This window comes from Cyrtonyx montezumae, unplaced genomic scaffold (genome assembly GCF_038088225.1).
Source record: "Cyrtonyx montezumae isolate F1298 unplaced genomic scaffold, pur_monq_1.0 scaffold_7, whole genome shotgun sequence".
Lineage (NCBI taxonomy): Eukaryota > Metazoa > Chordata > Aves > Galliformes > Odontophoridae > Cyrtonyx > Cyrtonyx montezumae.
The window spans coordinates 26,897,919-26,915,004 of record NW_027072078.1 but is presented as its reverse complement, the minus strand read 5'-3'; the positions used below and the strand labels follow the sequence as shown (position 1 = coordinate 26,915,004).

Sequence of the window (17,086 nt, the reverse complement as noted above, 5' to 3'; positions counted from 1 at the left end):
CTAGTCCAACTATCAACCCATCCCCACTATTCCCACTAGCCACGATCCTCAGTGACACATCAACTTGATTCTTGAACACCCACAGGGACGGTGACTTCCCCATCTCCCTGACAGCCTGCTCCAATGTTTCACCACTGTTTCTGACAGGAAATTTTTTCCTAATATTCTACCCAAAGTTGAGAGTAGATATTAAAACAGTCAAAAAACATGCTTCATTAGTAAGCTCTTACAGCCATGCTACAATATGGGAATTCTGATCAAAACAATCTCTCTATTCTGTGTATGAACCATCTCTTCACATCATCTTAACATCATCTTCGGGCCAGGAAAACATGAGTCCTTTGGAAGGCCAAACTGCTAGGAAAGTTGAGGATGGGCATACAAAGGAATCAACAAATGGTCCTACCCACACCTTCAAGTATGCTGAGAGCCAGCAGCCCAGCACAAGTGACTTGGTTAAGTCTCTCTGCTCTGATGCCATTTCTCTTAGCAAGTTTTCCATGTGCTGTGCAAGGGACACAGCAGCACTACTTTTATTCCCCTGTTCAAATTGGTGGTTCCAATTAAACAGTGAAGGACAGCACTGTCAATCAGGACACAAGCAGACACAATCATGGGGATGTAAGGCTAGATCCAAAGGTTCCATTTGTTTTTGTCCAGGCCAGGAACTGGGGCTGAAATTGCACCTGAGTGTCTCTGGACAGTTGGACGGGCCCAGCAGGGATAGTTGGTCCAGTGCCAGTACCCCAGGGCCAAGGAGCACAGCCAGTAACAGTGGGAAGAAGGGAGGAAGGAGGGAAGTCAGTGGGAGCTGAGAAAGGAGTGATAATTACCCCATGTGCTGGGTTAGGAGAAGAGAGGAAGGAGTCAGACGCAGCAAGAGGTGGAACATAACCAAGTTCCTCAGGCAAAGCTTTTGTACAGGAAGGTTGGGTACATTGCTCTGAATAACCAAGACAAACAGATGGCTGGAAGGGAATCTAAAGCACACAAAGGCAAAGAAGCAACAGCCAAGCTGTGATAACAACCCAGGTTTCCTGAATCCCAATCTGGTGCCCTATCCCAGAGACCGTGCTGCTTTGCAGATCTCATTAAGACACTTCCTTTCTTATAGTTGCAGCCAGTGCCTCAAAATCCCAGCAGTTTCTGTATTTCAAACTGGATCATTTGGTAATGGTCCTAGTCTGAATTTGAGTGCCTAACTAGTTTGACTGGGATATAGAGAAAATTATTTGTTTTTCTTTAGGAAGGGGCTGTAACAAAGTAGTTCTGTTAACCACACATGTATATTTTTCAAGTCTAAAATATGACCTTGGATGCTCTCACAGAAGGAGTCAGGCATTGACATCTACAGTGAAATTTAGTACAGTTTCATCTGATGTAGTCCCATCTCCTAAATTGTGGTAAGAGCCAATTATATCAAACCAGTGTCAAGAATTGTCTCAGAAATGAGGCTCCCTTGGTCTTGAACATGTTTAATTCCCTTTTGACCCAGAATAATGTCTCATCTGAGTTTATTCTGTTCATCTACAGGATTTTTGGTGGGAAGAAATGACAGCACTTCTTATGTTTATTCCTTTTTCTTCACAGTGTTTGTGATTCTAAACAGACCTTAACATCCTTCACATGACCTGGAAGAATATGAACCCTGGTAAGAGAGAAGCTCTCAACTTCACTCTGCTGTGGGTTGAGAGAGAAATAGTACCAAGGCAGAAGGGTCACAAGGCAGCAACAGTGGAAGTGCTCAAGCCTGCATTAGTAAAAGCAGCAGATTGATCCCAGATTTACTGGATGTATCCAAGCACTCACACTTCTCCAGGGAAATCTTCACGCACACTTTTCACTGTCAACCACGTTCTGGAAGGAACCACACACCTTCCTTGCAGGTTGTAAGGTTGGTGGACAAGAAGCAGGTTCAAAGTATCAAAGGAAGTAAGTTAAGTATCAAAGGAAGTAAGTTAAGTATCCTAAGTGTTAATGAGAGGGAAAGGCACAACAAACCTATATATTGAAAATGAGCCTAGAAAGCACAATCCATCTTCACCTGCAATAGATGCTCCTGCTATAATGATAACAGGAGGAGAGAAATGATGCAGGTAGCAAACCTAAGCTAGCATTCAGTGAGCTACCCAATATATCCATATTAGAGCAGTAGGGACTGCACAAAAGTTTCCATCAGCATGTGAGCAAATACTGGGCTTGTGCTGAGCTCCACTATCACAAGATTATAACAGATATACAGACTGCATCAGCCAGGTCTGTCTTTCTTGCAGACACAGCAACCACAGTCTATAGTCTAGACCACATACTCTGTGACAGGCATCCTCCTAAAGCAGCAACTTAACATACCCAAACTCCTACTTCAGCATTGCTGCTTTTGCTGCTTCCTGGATTTATCAAGTTGCAGCACTGGCAGATAATAAAACTGTGGGGAGAGATTTTCATCTTCAGTGCTGGATAAAGAGTAAATGCTATAGAGAAGTGGGAGGCAGGTTAAACAGAACAGCAGTAACGATAACAGAAGCAGCCTCACCATCACACTCCTACACTGCAGCATGCTTGTGGATTAAGCCAAAGAGTCCATCCAAGCTAAAGCAGCTGCTGTGAAGGCAATTGTACATCAGCAATGATTTCATATCTAAATCCTATCTATTTCTTGATGTCTCTGTTGAAATTTTCTATAAAATGGTGCTAGTGAGCCTTGAATGTTGTTTGGTTGGTCTAAACTCGGTGTTTAACACCTAAAGTTATCCTGCTTAAAGCCAACCAGAATTTTTTGTTTGCTAATTGAAGGAGGTGGAGAAGGAAATGACAAATCAAGAGAAAATAAATGTTATATGGTGAATGAATCATATAGGAGCTGGTATTTTGAAGTATGGACTGGGAAAGGGCATATGAGGAGGAGGAAAAGAAAGTTCTACCCTTGGAGCAATAATTATCAACACAAAGAAAGTGGGTTTGCAAGAGGAATCTGCAAAATAGTAAAGATGGTTGAGAAGAACAAGCAAATGTAGGAAGCAGGTTGCAAGAGAAGTGATGGTGTAAGTAGGAGGAGGAGCAAAGGTGAGAAGAGTGGGTAGAACATGGGGATGAGGCAGGATGGGAAGAATAGTCACAGAAGCACAGGGCAGATCTCAGCATCAAGGAAGGGGAATATCCACCTCTCTCCAAGAATAAAAATGTTGGGAGCCATACATTTGGAATGAGGAGAGAGAGAGGGTGGATGAGATGGGAGGTAAGGGAATCCAGAGATAGGAAAAAAAGAAATTAAAAAAATGTAATTTTGCCTCCAAGATTCTAAGGGAAGGTCTGAGAGTGCAGAAAAAAAAAGAGGTTATAATGGAGTAATGAAGTAGAGAAGACCAGATCTCTAGGGCACATACCACAGTTCAAGTACCACTCATGCCAGGAGTGACAGCATTCTGCTCTGCTTTGGAGTTCAGAGCAAGCTGGGAGAGCAGAAGTCTGGATATGACAGCAGAAATGGATCTACGAGCAGACTAAAGCTGCAGGTTTATGGTAGAGGAGATGTAGGTAGGAAAGGGGAATGAGATTGTCACTTCTACAAATCACACATGCAGAAAGTTTGCTGTTCCTCCTCCTCAGGTCTTGGTTTGGGTTGATGCTGTACAGTGTGACAATACTGTCACCCATTCCTTCTGACACGTGGCAGAGATACCACACTGGCTTAGTGGGGACCTGAGCTACTGAAGAGTGAAGAGACTGTCATAGTGATGATTCTGCTCCAGTGCTTTTGGTTTCTGAATCCACAAAATATAAAGAGAAGCAGGAATAAAAGGTACCCAGGATACTTTAGTGCCTTACTTTCCTTAAAACGAAATGACATGCAGTTTTAAACCTATACATATAAAAAAAGAAAAACATATCCTCAGTGTGAGTCATTATAAGATTCCAGCTTATGAACAGTAGAGTCTGAAAATTTTTATTACTGTTCTTTTTCTTACAAGTGTACCTCAAGATCTCTTCAGCTCTTATTTCTAACAAAGAAGTTCACATCTGAGTGCCAGCTATAAGTCAGTGAGGGGCTATAAAGCATCTTGTACCTCCTACCAGGCAGCTAATTCACTTGAAAGATTCTGCTAATGTTATAAATCTGGAATGGAAGGCTCAAGTGAGTTGTAAATAACCGTGAATCAAACTACTGTCTGTAAGCTGGCTCCTGCTCCCTTCTAAATTCATGCTCAGGGATGTATGTGAAAAGCCAGAAGAGCCAGCAAGTGCACTGAGGGCTGAAAAATTTAATTAGCAGGTGAAATGGAGCCAAAGTGATGGAATGGTGGAAAATTATTTAACCAACAGGTGAAGATTTTAGTGATCGTAGTGCTTTTTGTAAGATTAAAAGCATATCAGATCAAATTTATATTGTATAACAGGGATGCCCAGAACCCCTTCCAGGACTATGTTTGGCCCAGAAAGTACACTGCTCTACCACTACAGGAGGCCGGCTCTGCCTAGCACTGCACAGACCCATTATAGGAAATGGAACATGATAAAGGAAGGAGCTGGGCAGCTCTGGGAACGGAGAAGTTTTCTTGGAGGTAATCAACAATTGTGGCCAGGCGGATATGAGCTGAGATCATTCCTGTTCTTGGTTTGAGTTTTATAGTGGCCTATAGATGAATTTGATCACCTCCGTAGAAAAGATAAAAAGAAAACATATGCTGAAAGCTGTGGTCTACGCTCTGAATGGCATTCATTGTGTTAGGGGTTGCAATTCAGTGCATTGTACCATTCACTTCTTTTGCAGCTATCCAGATCTTCCCTAATTATTAGCATTCACTCAGGTTATGGTTAATAAGCCTTCAAATGACTATTTTTAAAGCATGGGACAAAGAATACTTAACAGATTTCAGTGGGGCTACATTTCTGGGATATTACTATGCTCCATATACCTGATGTGCTCAGCGCAGTGCTAGCAGTACTGTTGAAGCCTGCCAGCTATTGTCCCTTGAGTCTTACACCCTACTTCCTCGCAATGGATCAGCTACCACATTCACACTGCATGAAATCTCCTGAGTTACTTGGTTGGCTGCACGGACTCAGCTGTAGTATACATCACATAGAAAGTCCAATCATATAATCCTAATGATCCCATCTTGTCTTAAAAAGCGCAATGACTTGGTAAAGGAATAAAACGTATCAGGCATCAAAGTTAGATACGTTTCCTAAATAAAGAATAGGTTGTCACTTTATGGTTTTAAAACTTAAGGCAGAATAACCTCCCACAGGGATAGCAGGGCTCTCTCATGTTTCTGTTATGCTGGTTTCCAGGTGTTGTCATAGTTAGGATTTCATACTTTAGCCCAGGAACCTAGAGTGTAAATATCAGTCAATATAATGAGATTAAGGCAAAAAAGAAAAGGCAGCACATGCTATGTGCCTGTGGGTTTGTATCCAAATTAATATCTGCCAAACCTGCCTTGATTCAAGTATAGCACAAAAGCTGCCTAGGCGATTCAGAAGTCCTTAGAAGTCCTAAATGAACACAGCTGGTCTTCTCTATGAAAGGCAGGTGGCTTCTCTTTACATAAAACACTTTTCCTGAAGACAAAATGAAACAATTGTTGGCAGATTTCACTGAAGTACAGAGAAAGCCAATGATGCTTAAGTAGATGGAAGTGTGTGTTGCTGGTGAAGTGGCTTTAATCCTGTAGTTTGTCTGGACTCCAAACCTCTGTCAGGAAGAAAAGATTATGGAAAGGCTCATAACCTAGGGTGGCTACAAAGCAGATTGGTGTGGTGCAAGTCTAGGAAGGAGTGCCAAAGGAAAGGGTTATGTGGTCCATGGCATGGACTACAATATCTGGGGAGATCATTATGAGCAGAAAAGTCTGCAAAGAACAAATGTTATTCAGGCACAATTTAAATGAAAAATAAAAAGGCCAAGCACTCCATTGCCATTTGCAACTTTGAAAAATTCCCTAATACTTTCAGTTTACATTATCTATTAAAAAGAAGAAAGAGAGAAGTTAGTAAGGAAAATGAATGCAAGAAAACATTTGATACAAAAACTGAATGGAAAGGGACAACGTAGGATGCAGCTATTCTGAGACTGAGCTTTAACTTGTAGTCTTCCTAAACCTGCTAGAAGGAGATGGGCTCCCACTTGCATCCCACTGGTTTCCAACAGAGTAATGCAAGTTTTTGCTCTCACCGGTGTTCCCAGGGAAGGGTCCTCATCACGAGGGCTTCCCAGGAGCTCAAGAACCTGAGAACTAAGAGTGAGAACAAAGAATCAGAGGGGAAATAGGAAATCCTTTGATTAACAAGATAGAAACAGCACAGAGAATGAAAGCATTCAGATTTGGGAGGAGGAGAGAAGAAAATGAGACAGCTGTACCAGAATCACCTGCCTCTGGTTTGCTATCAGACCAAGATCTGCTGGCTAATTTTCAGAAACTCAGTGGAATTTCCATTTCAAAATCCAGGTCAAACAAGAACTTTGTTTTGGAAGCACAACCCACATAGCAAAACACTCTGTGCAACACAGACAGCCAGGCTGGGAGATCCTGGCTCAAAAATCCAACCTCCTCAGTCACTCTTCTTAAAAATGGATGCTGATAACTAAGACCATCTGATAGATAAGCATGCTGAGAAGAGCCTCCACTATAACAGCACTGTGCTTTGGGCCCACTTTTTGCAGATGCACTGTGTGTGTGCAGGAAAGTGAGAGATTAGCACATTTGCAGGTAAGAGAGATTTTGATAGGGATATGCTCAATATGGCACCCACCGCACTTTGGACAGATGGAAGGGGGCTTAACTAGACTAGGAAAGCAGAAACTCATTTGAGAATCATACTGGTACACATCATTTCACTGTTCTTAATCTATGCTGGATCTAGGCTATTATAGAAAATTAAAACCTAAATACATTTCCAGTCACAGCTCGCTCAAGCTACTTGCCTTTAGTAGAAAAGGTATTTAATTTCCTGATTTAAATTTCATCATCTTTTTCCCTTACAAGCTTAGAATACTCAACCATCAGAAATACTATCTGCTTTTTAATTATGGGAATGAAAACATCTTTTTGCTTCTTGCTAGCAAAGCATGAGGTAATTTTCTTAATGTTGATAAGTTTCCCATTGACTTGGAGTCTTTATTATACATCTGAGGTAACTGACAGCAATCCACTTTCTAAGGATCAGTACTGAGTCAATTTTAGCCAATTCAGCTATTTGAAATGTACAGCGTAAATGTGTCATTTAATGTATTATTTCAAATTACCTTTCTTTTTATTATCCACTAAACTTTTTTGTTGTATAAGCAATAAATGTACTCATAAAATTTAAGACACTGACATGAATATGATATTTTTTACTTTATGTTCAGTTTTAAATTTAATAATTATTTTAAAATAAAAATATTTTCCCCCTCAGAAGAGATAGCTTTCTAAAGAAGATCATCTGCACATAAACTCCCTATGAAACATGTTCTCAGATTTCCTTGTAATATTAACCCTACAAAGGGAATTCAGATGTTCTGTTGAATAAAAAATAGCAGATCTACAATGACAACTAAGTGATGATTTTCTTCAAGCCCTTTCTAAATTATCTGCTTTGTGAAGATTCTGAAGTGCATTTCCAGTTTTAAATGTCTTTATATATCACTGACACTCCAAATGTGCAGGATTAATTCCAAAACAAAACAGAGGGATCCACACTGCATTCCCATCTCTGGCCTGATATGCAGTTGGTTAGGACCAGCCACATCATCTGATCATAGAATCATTATGGTTGGAAAAAACTCTAAGATCATCTTGTCTAACCATGCCCACTACCCATGTCCCTCATCTGATGATTCAGCTGCCCCAGCAGTAAAGCAATCCATGGTGGCAGAGGTCTTAGCAACCTTTGGTTGAAAGACAATGGTCAAAGGAAAAAAAAAATTGAAAACAGAGATTTTGTCTTCTTTTTTTTTTTTTAAATCTTTACATAAGTCAGCGTAATTTTTGTTGTGTGTCTACAATATGCACTGAAACACAGACAGTCTGGTATCTTATGAATAATTCATCACTCACATAGGTTCACTTTATTCTGCCCTATATATTTCTGGGTGTACAGAAGCACTGTTTTTCACGTTTTGCTTCATTTTTGAAAACACAGGTGTCATTTATACATATGTACATGTATATATTCATATAATTCGTATCTTTATAATCAAAATCTTAATTATTGACCATTTTCCACACTACTGTATCAACATATTTCTATTTAAATACAAGTGATACCAGATATTGCAGTGAATGTAGCAGCCGTAGGGCAACAAATGCACACACAGCAATATTAGCTGATCTGAAATGCACACATTTATAGATACACACACATACTCACAAAGGATACAGTCTACCACTATCAGGAAGTCCGTATACAACTACTGAGTAAAACAGTGTTGATTAAATTATTCTAATTTACACTAATAACAAGTGTTGTACAAGTTTTCACCTAACAGCACTCTACAAGAGGAAAGCTCATCTACTCCGATTTATATCTCTCACATCCAAATATAGATCAAAACACCCAAAATTCCCTGTGCTCAGCTCTTTATTCCACTATAATTCATCCTGCCATATCTTCAAATAAACAAAAAGCGTAACAGAGCATACAAAGGCTCCCATTAATTATCAGTATCCACCATGAGACTGCCTACAGATTTACAAACAATACCTTCAGGAATATCTCATCATAAACTACCTAAAGTGCCCCATGACCTGAAAGGAGACCAGTGACACAGGTAGGAAGAACACACCTCAAAAGTGCTGACATGTGGCTTTTGTGGATTTTGTGCATAAGTTAATTTACGTGCTGCTTTTCTGCACCACATCCTATCAGAATGACAGCAAGTAGTTAATGAGATTGGCTAGCCTCTTTAAAGTTACTCTGTTCAAGAATATCTCAATTATGAGAGCCTTGATGAGTTTTCCTTCCAGTGCTTTTGATTCCAAATCAGCAGTAAAGAACAGAACTGAAAGACCTTATTACACAAGTACATACAAGCTTCACTCAAGCTTCTTTTGCAGAGAATCCTACTCTTAGCTTCAACATGCTAAATTTAAATCCTGGTTTTAACAGTCTCCTCCACACTGGACAGTGGAGCACATCCAGACAACTCAGGGTATATCCTACCACCAGAAGTTTACACAGATCCCCTTTCCCTTGCTCTCCTTTTCCCATGTCTTGCAGCCAGATCTTACCTCGATGGTGTACTGCTCAAAAATCCGGAGCTGAAGAAAGATATCTAGCTTAATCTTCCTCTCATGGAAGAGCTCTTCCATCTGTACCTGGGCCTCGTCGAGCTGCTGAAGTACAGATTCAATGTGGCTGATGGAGCTATTGTGCGGGGTCTTATTGTTGGAAACAGCGGAGTCCCTGTGGCAAGGCAGAGAGCATGGTTAAAGCTGAGCTTCAAGGCAGGTAAAAGAGCAAGAAGTACACACTTGTGATCTTGTGTGCTGCTGAGAAGCGAGCTCAGGCACAAAGGGCTGAGGGAAGGTGTATGCAATGCTCCTCTCTTCTACTATTCTACTGTGGCTCCTGAACTCTGCACAAAACTTGAACAAGGGGAGTGTCCTTTCTTGTGTTGGGATGCTGTGACCTGACACACTTGTGAGGGGTCAGAGGGAAGAGAGGGACAGAATGGCACATCCACCTCAACAGTTCTCTTAAGGAGTCTGGCTGGCAATCCCATTCAGTCCTAGAGAGAGTGACCTGCTCTAGCCTACACTCACACTGCCCAGAGGCACCAAGCTGAGCTGCTATTGAGCTCCCCGGACTGTTAAGTGTTAATTTTGTGCATTTGCTTCAGTTAGGTTAAATTAATCAGAATTACCAGCGTCTTAGACTAAGGAGATAGGGATTCCTTAATTTCCTCTGGGTTACTTTGTATTGCAATAGACTCAGAACACAGTGCAAAAACTCCGTGGTACAATGATGTCCTTCACTTTTCTTTCCGCTAAGGTAAGCAAAATGAGTGTGCCTGTGAGAGGTCAGACAGTGCTCCAAGTACACTTCCCATAAATAGGGAAAAGAAGGGAGCAAGCCCTTTAAATGGTGGGCTGGGTACCAAGGAGCAGTTCGCTGTACCTGAAACAAGTCTTAGCATGGGCACAGGATAATCCTGACAGTTTCTTTTCTATTTGTGCTCTCCCATATGATAAAGGCTTTGCCTAAAGACTGTTATCTTTTCAGAAAATTTATTTAAGTGAATGTTTTATGGATACAGGTCTTGTGTTGACACGAAGAGCTGAAATTTATCCTTAATGTACCACTGAAGGTCCCCAAATATTAACAAGTCCCAGAAGTAAAGTCTGACGCCAGACTTGGCTTTGGAGCTTCAGCAAAACCGATATTCAGATGCAGTAAATTTCTCTGTCCAACCTGATCAAAGTCACATGATGACAGCTTCATATTTAAATCAAATTCCACCAGATACCCTACCAGTGCACATGTCTTTCCAACAGTGTAATTGGATTGAGTGTATAGGGCAGTAGGCCTTACCATCACCACCTATCGTTAGTCCATAGTTCTGCCATGGTGGTGAACTTGGGACAACTACAAATTCACCAGCACATACTGGACTATCAGTGCCTCAAACCATACCAGGAACAGGTTGACAATAATGGAGGCCAAGCCAAATGTCAGGTGATGCTGCTAGGTCACCATGCTGCCTCATGGAGCCCAAATGCAGCTGTGGCTGACAAGTAAAAGTACCTATTAAGTCTGTCCATTGTCAAACAGTGTTAATGTTCCTAGTTTTCTGGGGTTTTTATTTCCCATTTCTGGACTGAATTCTCCATCCATATACACCTAGCAAAATGGGCAATTTTCTCCATAAATCACACAAAATGATTGTGCTTCACTCTTTGCACATTACCATCGTGTATGGTTAGATCAAAACAACATGTAATCAACTTAAACTTAATTGAACATTGTCAGGAGGAGTAATTGAGAAAAAGAACAAGCATTTGCCTGAACATCTGAAGCCTAAGAGTACAATTAAAAATACAGAATGCTAATAACTGCTTAATTATGTGCTCTTTCTATGTGCTCTTGTTCCTCAAATGCTTAATACTTAATGAAATGAAGTTCAGATGCTCCAGTATTATTCTGAAGCAAGAATTACTATCTACTTTTGCCTGTAAGGGAATATTACAACAATATTATTCTCCTCAGCTCTTACAGTCTCTGTCCCACTGTGTCAGTCCTGAGTTTTCACCTTCTTGGTGAAACTTGGTGAGACTTCCTTCACCTTTCAGCTGTACAGAGAAAGGATGGATGAAGATAACAAGGAGAGATTTTAAAACTACAGCTTAATGTGAGGCACATTCAATCATGCTCTGCTTACTCCAGTCAGCACCTGTCTTCTATAAAAGGACAAGAAATAAGCCTTTATTCAAATGCAGAATTATTACTATTCATACAATATCTAAATGACTCAATGAATTATTCAAGAATGGCAGATATTAGATCTCACATGAGATCTAAATGCACACTTGGTTCTTCTATAAATCCTTAAACATCTCACTCTTCAAACCAAACCACACTTGCATTTCAGTGGCTGATGCAACACAAAACATGAAATGTAATAATCTGGTATCTTTTCATAATCTCCTCAGATAAGGTTTTGAGGTCCCTATATGGTGCAGTTTGAGAAAGATTTCCTTCTGGCAAAAGAAATTTCTGAGATTGGATGCTTCCACCACATGATCTGTTGTCCTGACTGGCAATAAGAAATCCTGGGAAAGAATTTATGACAGATACTTAGTATTCTTTGAAAGGATACAAATAAGGGTTCAAAATGATGAAAAATTACTGAAGAAAAAAAAAAAAAACAACCAAAAAACAACAACAAAAAAAAACTTTGGGCAACATACAGTCAGGATTTGTCCATTGCTGTTGAGTGTGTTCAGAAGGAACACTGTGCTCCTGAAAACACTTCGAGCACTCTAACAGGGAGAAAGCTCAGTGACATGCCCATTCTCAAAAGCTCACATACTGAGCTACCATAAGGAAAGAAGATCCATAACATTTCCTCACCTTATTGTTGCCCCTAAGGTTCCTGTTCTTTCACACCTCACTGGGGCAAGACGCTGTTCTGATCTTTGCAGGTGTGCAGAGCTATTGCCCTCAGCAGCACTTCTGGAAATGCAGTTCAGAAGATTTTCTTCGCGTTAACTTCTGAGAATGGTGTTCATCTCAGAGCAATAACAAAGAGCGAGAAAAGTGTTTTCATGTTATGTGCAGTGTTGCAAGAGCCAGGCTTGTTACACTGCTGATAGGTATTGTCTCCTGATTCAGTCATTGAAGGCCCTGAATATCCCCTGCAAAGAGCAGTCCAGGTGTTGCATTTAACTGGTCTGGGCAGCTGAGCATTTCCTGAGCTATCTAAGAAGACACAGAGTGCTATTACACCACTGATCTTCTCTAAACCAATCTCTGTGCTCTCAGAGATAAGGACAAGACACGGAAACTTCTTCAAGGTCTGATCACTTTAATTCATTTTAACCTGTGCTGTGACATGCTTGATACGAGCAGTGTATTTCATGCTCCTCACTGTTGTAGTGTTCGCAGTCTTCAGCAGTTCTTCACTGAAGGTACTGGGTGACCCACACACTGAAACACAATGCTGTGTTAAGAGAAGATCACAGCAAATCCAATTTTTCCTCCTTTCTTTGTATTCTTTACATTTGCCAGCAGCCACAAAAACTGTGTGAGTGGGCGCATGCATAGGTGGTTTTATGTTTTCTCATGCAGTTCTGTTTCACTTCTTGAAAGCCCATGGAAGGCCACACTGTTAGATGCTCGGATCAGAGACCATCTTGACCAGACAGCTCTGCAATGTGTGCTTGCAGGGCTACTTGATTTCTGACAACAGCTGTATGTTTCCCTCTGTGTTTGGCCTTAACTTGATCTGAAGTAGAGAAGCACTCTGCACAAAGATGTCCTTCCTGCTCCACCTTGCTCACTGCTCAGCGTACAAGCCAGATCTCAACAATGTCATTTCTTGGCTACATACTGGTATCTTAAAACCCATGTGTTGGCATTTCACAATGTTTAAGCAAGATACCAGTTCCAAAAAAAGTCTCAAAACTGAGACCACTCCTGCTTTTTTCAAAGACTGAAGCTAAGAATTTTTACATGGAAATAAATGATCTCAGTCATACCCTATTCACCTCTTTATTTGCATGACCTTGCAGCTACTACAGCAGCTTTTCTCCAACAAATGCTGTTCATACCGATGCTCTGCTGACTGTTCAGCCCTGAAATTTACCCTGACCACTGTACAACTCCACATTTTACTTTCCCACTGACTCAAGTGCAGGCAAAATCCTTTAGGCCAATCTGATGGGATGCACCAGGACAGAGGCACTTTCTGCAATCCCAAAACTCCATCTGACGGACTTTATACAGGGTCCTTTTCATGGTCTTCTCCACCTGTGTTCATGCTGGAACATTATACTAATAGGTAGGAGGAGCAACAAGAGAATATTTTTGCTCAGTATTTCACCATCATTGCTATGATTTCTTAGAGATGTCTTAAACTTTGCAAGAAAGCCATGCAGACCTTTGGTTACCCTGGTATAGGCAGTCATATGTACGTTCCCTTCAGTCCCCTCCATCTGGCACCGTACTAACTAAGCACAGCATGTTTCCTTCATACTTTTTTAATCAGCAAAGATGCACGGATGGATGAAGCCTAACTTGTTCTTCCCCTGTCTCTTTCTTTCCAGTTCTGGATTCAGGAAGCTAAACCACTCTTTTCTCTCATTCCATTCTGTGACATTCAGCAAGATGAGGCATTTACACTGTCTGTTTCTCCTTGTGGAGAGTATAGAGGAAAGCTCATCACATAGCTGTAGTAGAAGACCCAATGGCTCCTGGAGGGCTCTTAAGAGAGATGCTCCACCAGCTCATATTATTACCCAGGTTGCAGTAAGCACCTTTGGCTTTTCCTATTGCGTCTCTGCACTTCTCATGTGAGATCCAAAGGCATCAGACTGGGGAAGCTGAGACATGACCCTGTGACAGTCACAGGTCAAATGCACAAGACTCATTACATTTGGTGCAGAACGTACGTTCTGTATGCACACAAAGTATAGACATTATGTAGAGGTAGATGAGAGCAATCTATGACAATATGAAGATCTTAAGAACAGAAGATTTCATGGTTTGGGGCTCAGTAATGTCATTAGAAGGCAGGAAAACTCCACTGCTGCTAATGAACTTAAAGCCATAGTAAATCACTGTGAATGAGAACAAGCGAGAGAGCCCTCAGAACTACAGCTTAGGGGTAGGCTTCCTAAACTCCCTGCAGACATAAGTTCTACTACAGATACAGACTGAGAAATTCAAAAGCTCCAATTTCCCTGAATCAGTCACTTTGTGTATTTCAAATCAGATAAAACAAGCTGTTTTAATTCATAATGCAAGCAGAGCTGGCAGCAAAGACCCTCCCTGACAGTATGAACAAATCCCACATGGACAAAGATAAATAGAAGGGTGCTGCATGCAAAATGAGAAAGTGAAGACTGTTAGACATGTGCGTGCTTTATTAAGAGGAATACACTTCTTTTATACCAGGAGTAACCATATAAATCACAAGGCCCCAGCTCACAACCATTTAACAACCTTCTATAAATATCCACTAAAAATATTCACCTGAAATGCATTTGTTTCAATTCACTTTGCTGTGCCTATAAATAATCTCCCTGTCAAGCAGCAGCCCACGCTGATGCACAGACTACTCTAATCAGTCCACACAAATCACTCAGTGCAATTTCAATACATTACTCAAAAGAAATTGAAGAATAATAAATAAGCAAGGAATGAACAGACTCTCCCTATTAATCCTAAACCTACATTTCCACATTTATGCACATCTAAGCCACAGCATACAGCAGATTTTCTGCCACCTGTCCTCCAGGTGGGTGCTTACCTGAGCTGTTGGATTAGATCTTCCCCTTCCTTAATAACATTGAGGGTAGCATCCAAGGTGGCTGTTTGCTGCTGCTGAAACTGCTTGATAAGCTCCTGAACTGCATCCACAGAGTCAGCACAGACATCCTCTAAGAGCTCCTTCTGCAGATCTTCCATCCATGTCCACAGCTGGGAAGGAGGGGAGGGAAATATAAATCAGAGAGGGATTGAGATTTAACCCTCTAATTCCAGATCAGAAAGCATTAACTAGGGCTGCATACTTCACAAGGAAACTGATCTGAAGTTTTTTAAGATAAAAATATTATTAGATTTTATTTGGTGCAAACTCATTTTAAGCAATGAAGTAAAATAAATATAATAACAGGGTGTTGTTTTTTTTTTTCCAAAAAATGAATACGACTCAGTCCAATGAGTCTAATGTTAGACTAATCTAATGTTATCCTTCTTATTAACTCTTCAGACAAGTAATAAATTGCAGCATCCTACAGCTGTGATAGCCTAACCGTTCAGGAGCTGTGTGCCATCAGCTCCTATTAATTTCATGAGCAGTTAAAGCCTGTTGCAGGACCAAGACCTAAAATATTTGTTATGTCTGTACGGTACAGACTGAAGTATAGCTGTACTTGCTCAGCTATGCCTTCCCAGGCACAAGGTTAAGTATTCTGTTTTGTTTTGTTTTCTCTTCCTTTCCCCTCCAAATGTAGCTCAGACTCTGCTCTGAGTTTTGGAAAGACAAGGCACAGGAGACAGCAATTTTACCCACACAGATCCATTCATTCTCAACAGCCTTGACTACAAATTTCAAAACAACAACAAAAAATCATTTGAGTAAGTGCTTAGCTGAGAAATTCCAGCCAGCTGTTCATCAGAGATGGGGCAGCGGCAGGCAAGCCCCAGCCTCCCGTTGGCTGTGAAGCCTCAAAGCGAGTGGAGGTTTCCCCTTTAAGCTTGCTCTGAAAATGAGTGTAAAATTGCACCAACTGAGCAGGCAATCTGCCAACAAATCCTAATGACTCCACCAGAGTGACTATTTTCTGTGCCATGCCTGCCCCATTAACCCAAATGCTGCTGGTACATTCTGCACGGTAGTGGGGAAGCACAGGAGCAGGACCCAACATCACTGCTTTGGGAAATGTCAAGGGACGCAGCACTGCTGAGCCGAGGAGCAGCAAAGCAATTTGCCTCCAAGGGACTGAGAGGTACAGATGGAGCAGACGACAGACGTTGTGTGGGGGTGGCAAAGGAACTGGTAAAAAATGTCTCTGTTCAGAACGAGATGCACTGGATCCCCATCCTACGGGATTTCTTCAGAGACTGTGAATTCTGTGTCCACACAAAACAGGAGGAGGAGAAAGATGCTCTGAGTCCCAGCTGACCAGGCTTCTCCCAGCAAGGGCCAAACCTAAAGCTATCACCCCAGTCTAAAGCTAAATAATCAACATCAGAACCTGTCCCAGCACTGCTGGTGGTACCAGAAAATGGAAAGTGTGGTTCCCCATGCTCTGTCCCTACCTCTGCTCACAACTCCTTGCTGGACAGTCTCACACCACTTCCAAAAACATGTTTTAAAACATCTACTTAATTAATTTGAAAGCTTTTCAGTTAGCTTTTCAGTTTTGAGTATTTAGGGTGAACCCTTCTGTTTATAGTTGTATGACCATAATTACTAAACTACTGCTGGCCTAAAATGGAATGCCTTTGCTCAGTTTATTTACATATTTTCACTGTCTCAGAGGAAAGGCATGATATAAAAAGGCAAATATTAATACAAGAAGCAAATGCAATTAGGTAGTCAGGCTTGTGTAATAGGTGAAAAGAGTGAAAACACAATGAAAGAACCAAAAGGAGAAATTTTCCATTTGTGAGTTCCAGTTGCTGAGCTTTGGGAAGCCACCAGAAAGGAAAATGCATGAATGCCTTTATCTCTGAGTCACAGTCAGAATCATCCTGGTTTCGAGCTGATCCCTGCTTCCACTCAAACAGCAGGGACAGCTGGACTATAACAGGGAAGGAGCAGGTTTGGGGGAATATTAATTTTCTTTGCTTATCAGATCTTCAAGTAATAGAGCACTCTGTACATACAGAAGTGAAAAATGGTTATGTGTATAAATCATTCTTCTGTTTTGAAAAG

At 41.1% G+C, this 17,086-nt stretch overlaps 1 protein-coding gene across 3 annotated transcripts in view; it reads right to left on the bottom strand.

Annotated features, from left to right (window-relative positions):
• Window positions 1–17,086, bottom strand: part of KALRN (kalirin RhoGEF kinase) — a 425,990-nt gene that overhangs the window by 129,842 nt on the left and 279,062 nt on the right. For all 3 annotated transcript variants that reach the window (XM_065750707.1, XM_065750704.1, XM_065750705.1), the window contains 2 exons: window positions 14,954–15,123; window positions 9,213–9,387 (listed from right to left, as the gene is read on the bottom strand). In XM_065750707.1, the coding sequence (XP_065606779.1) occupies window positions 9,213–9,387; window positions 14,954–15,123 (345 nt within the window). The remainder of the gene's footprint in view (window positions 1–9,212; window positions 9,388–14,953; window positions 15,124–17,086) is intronic.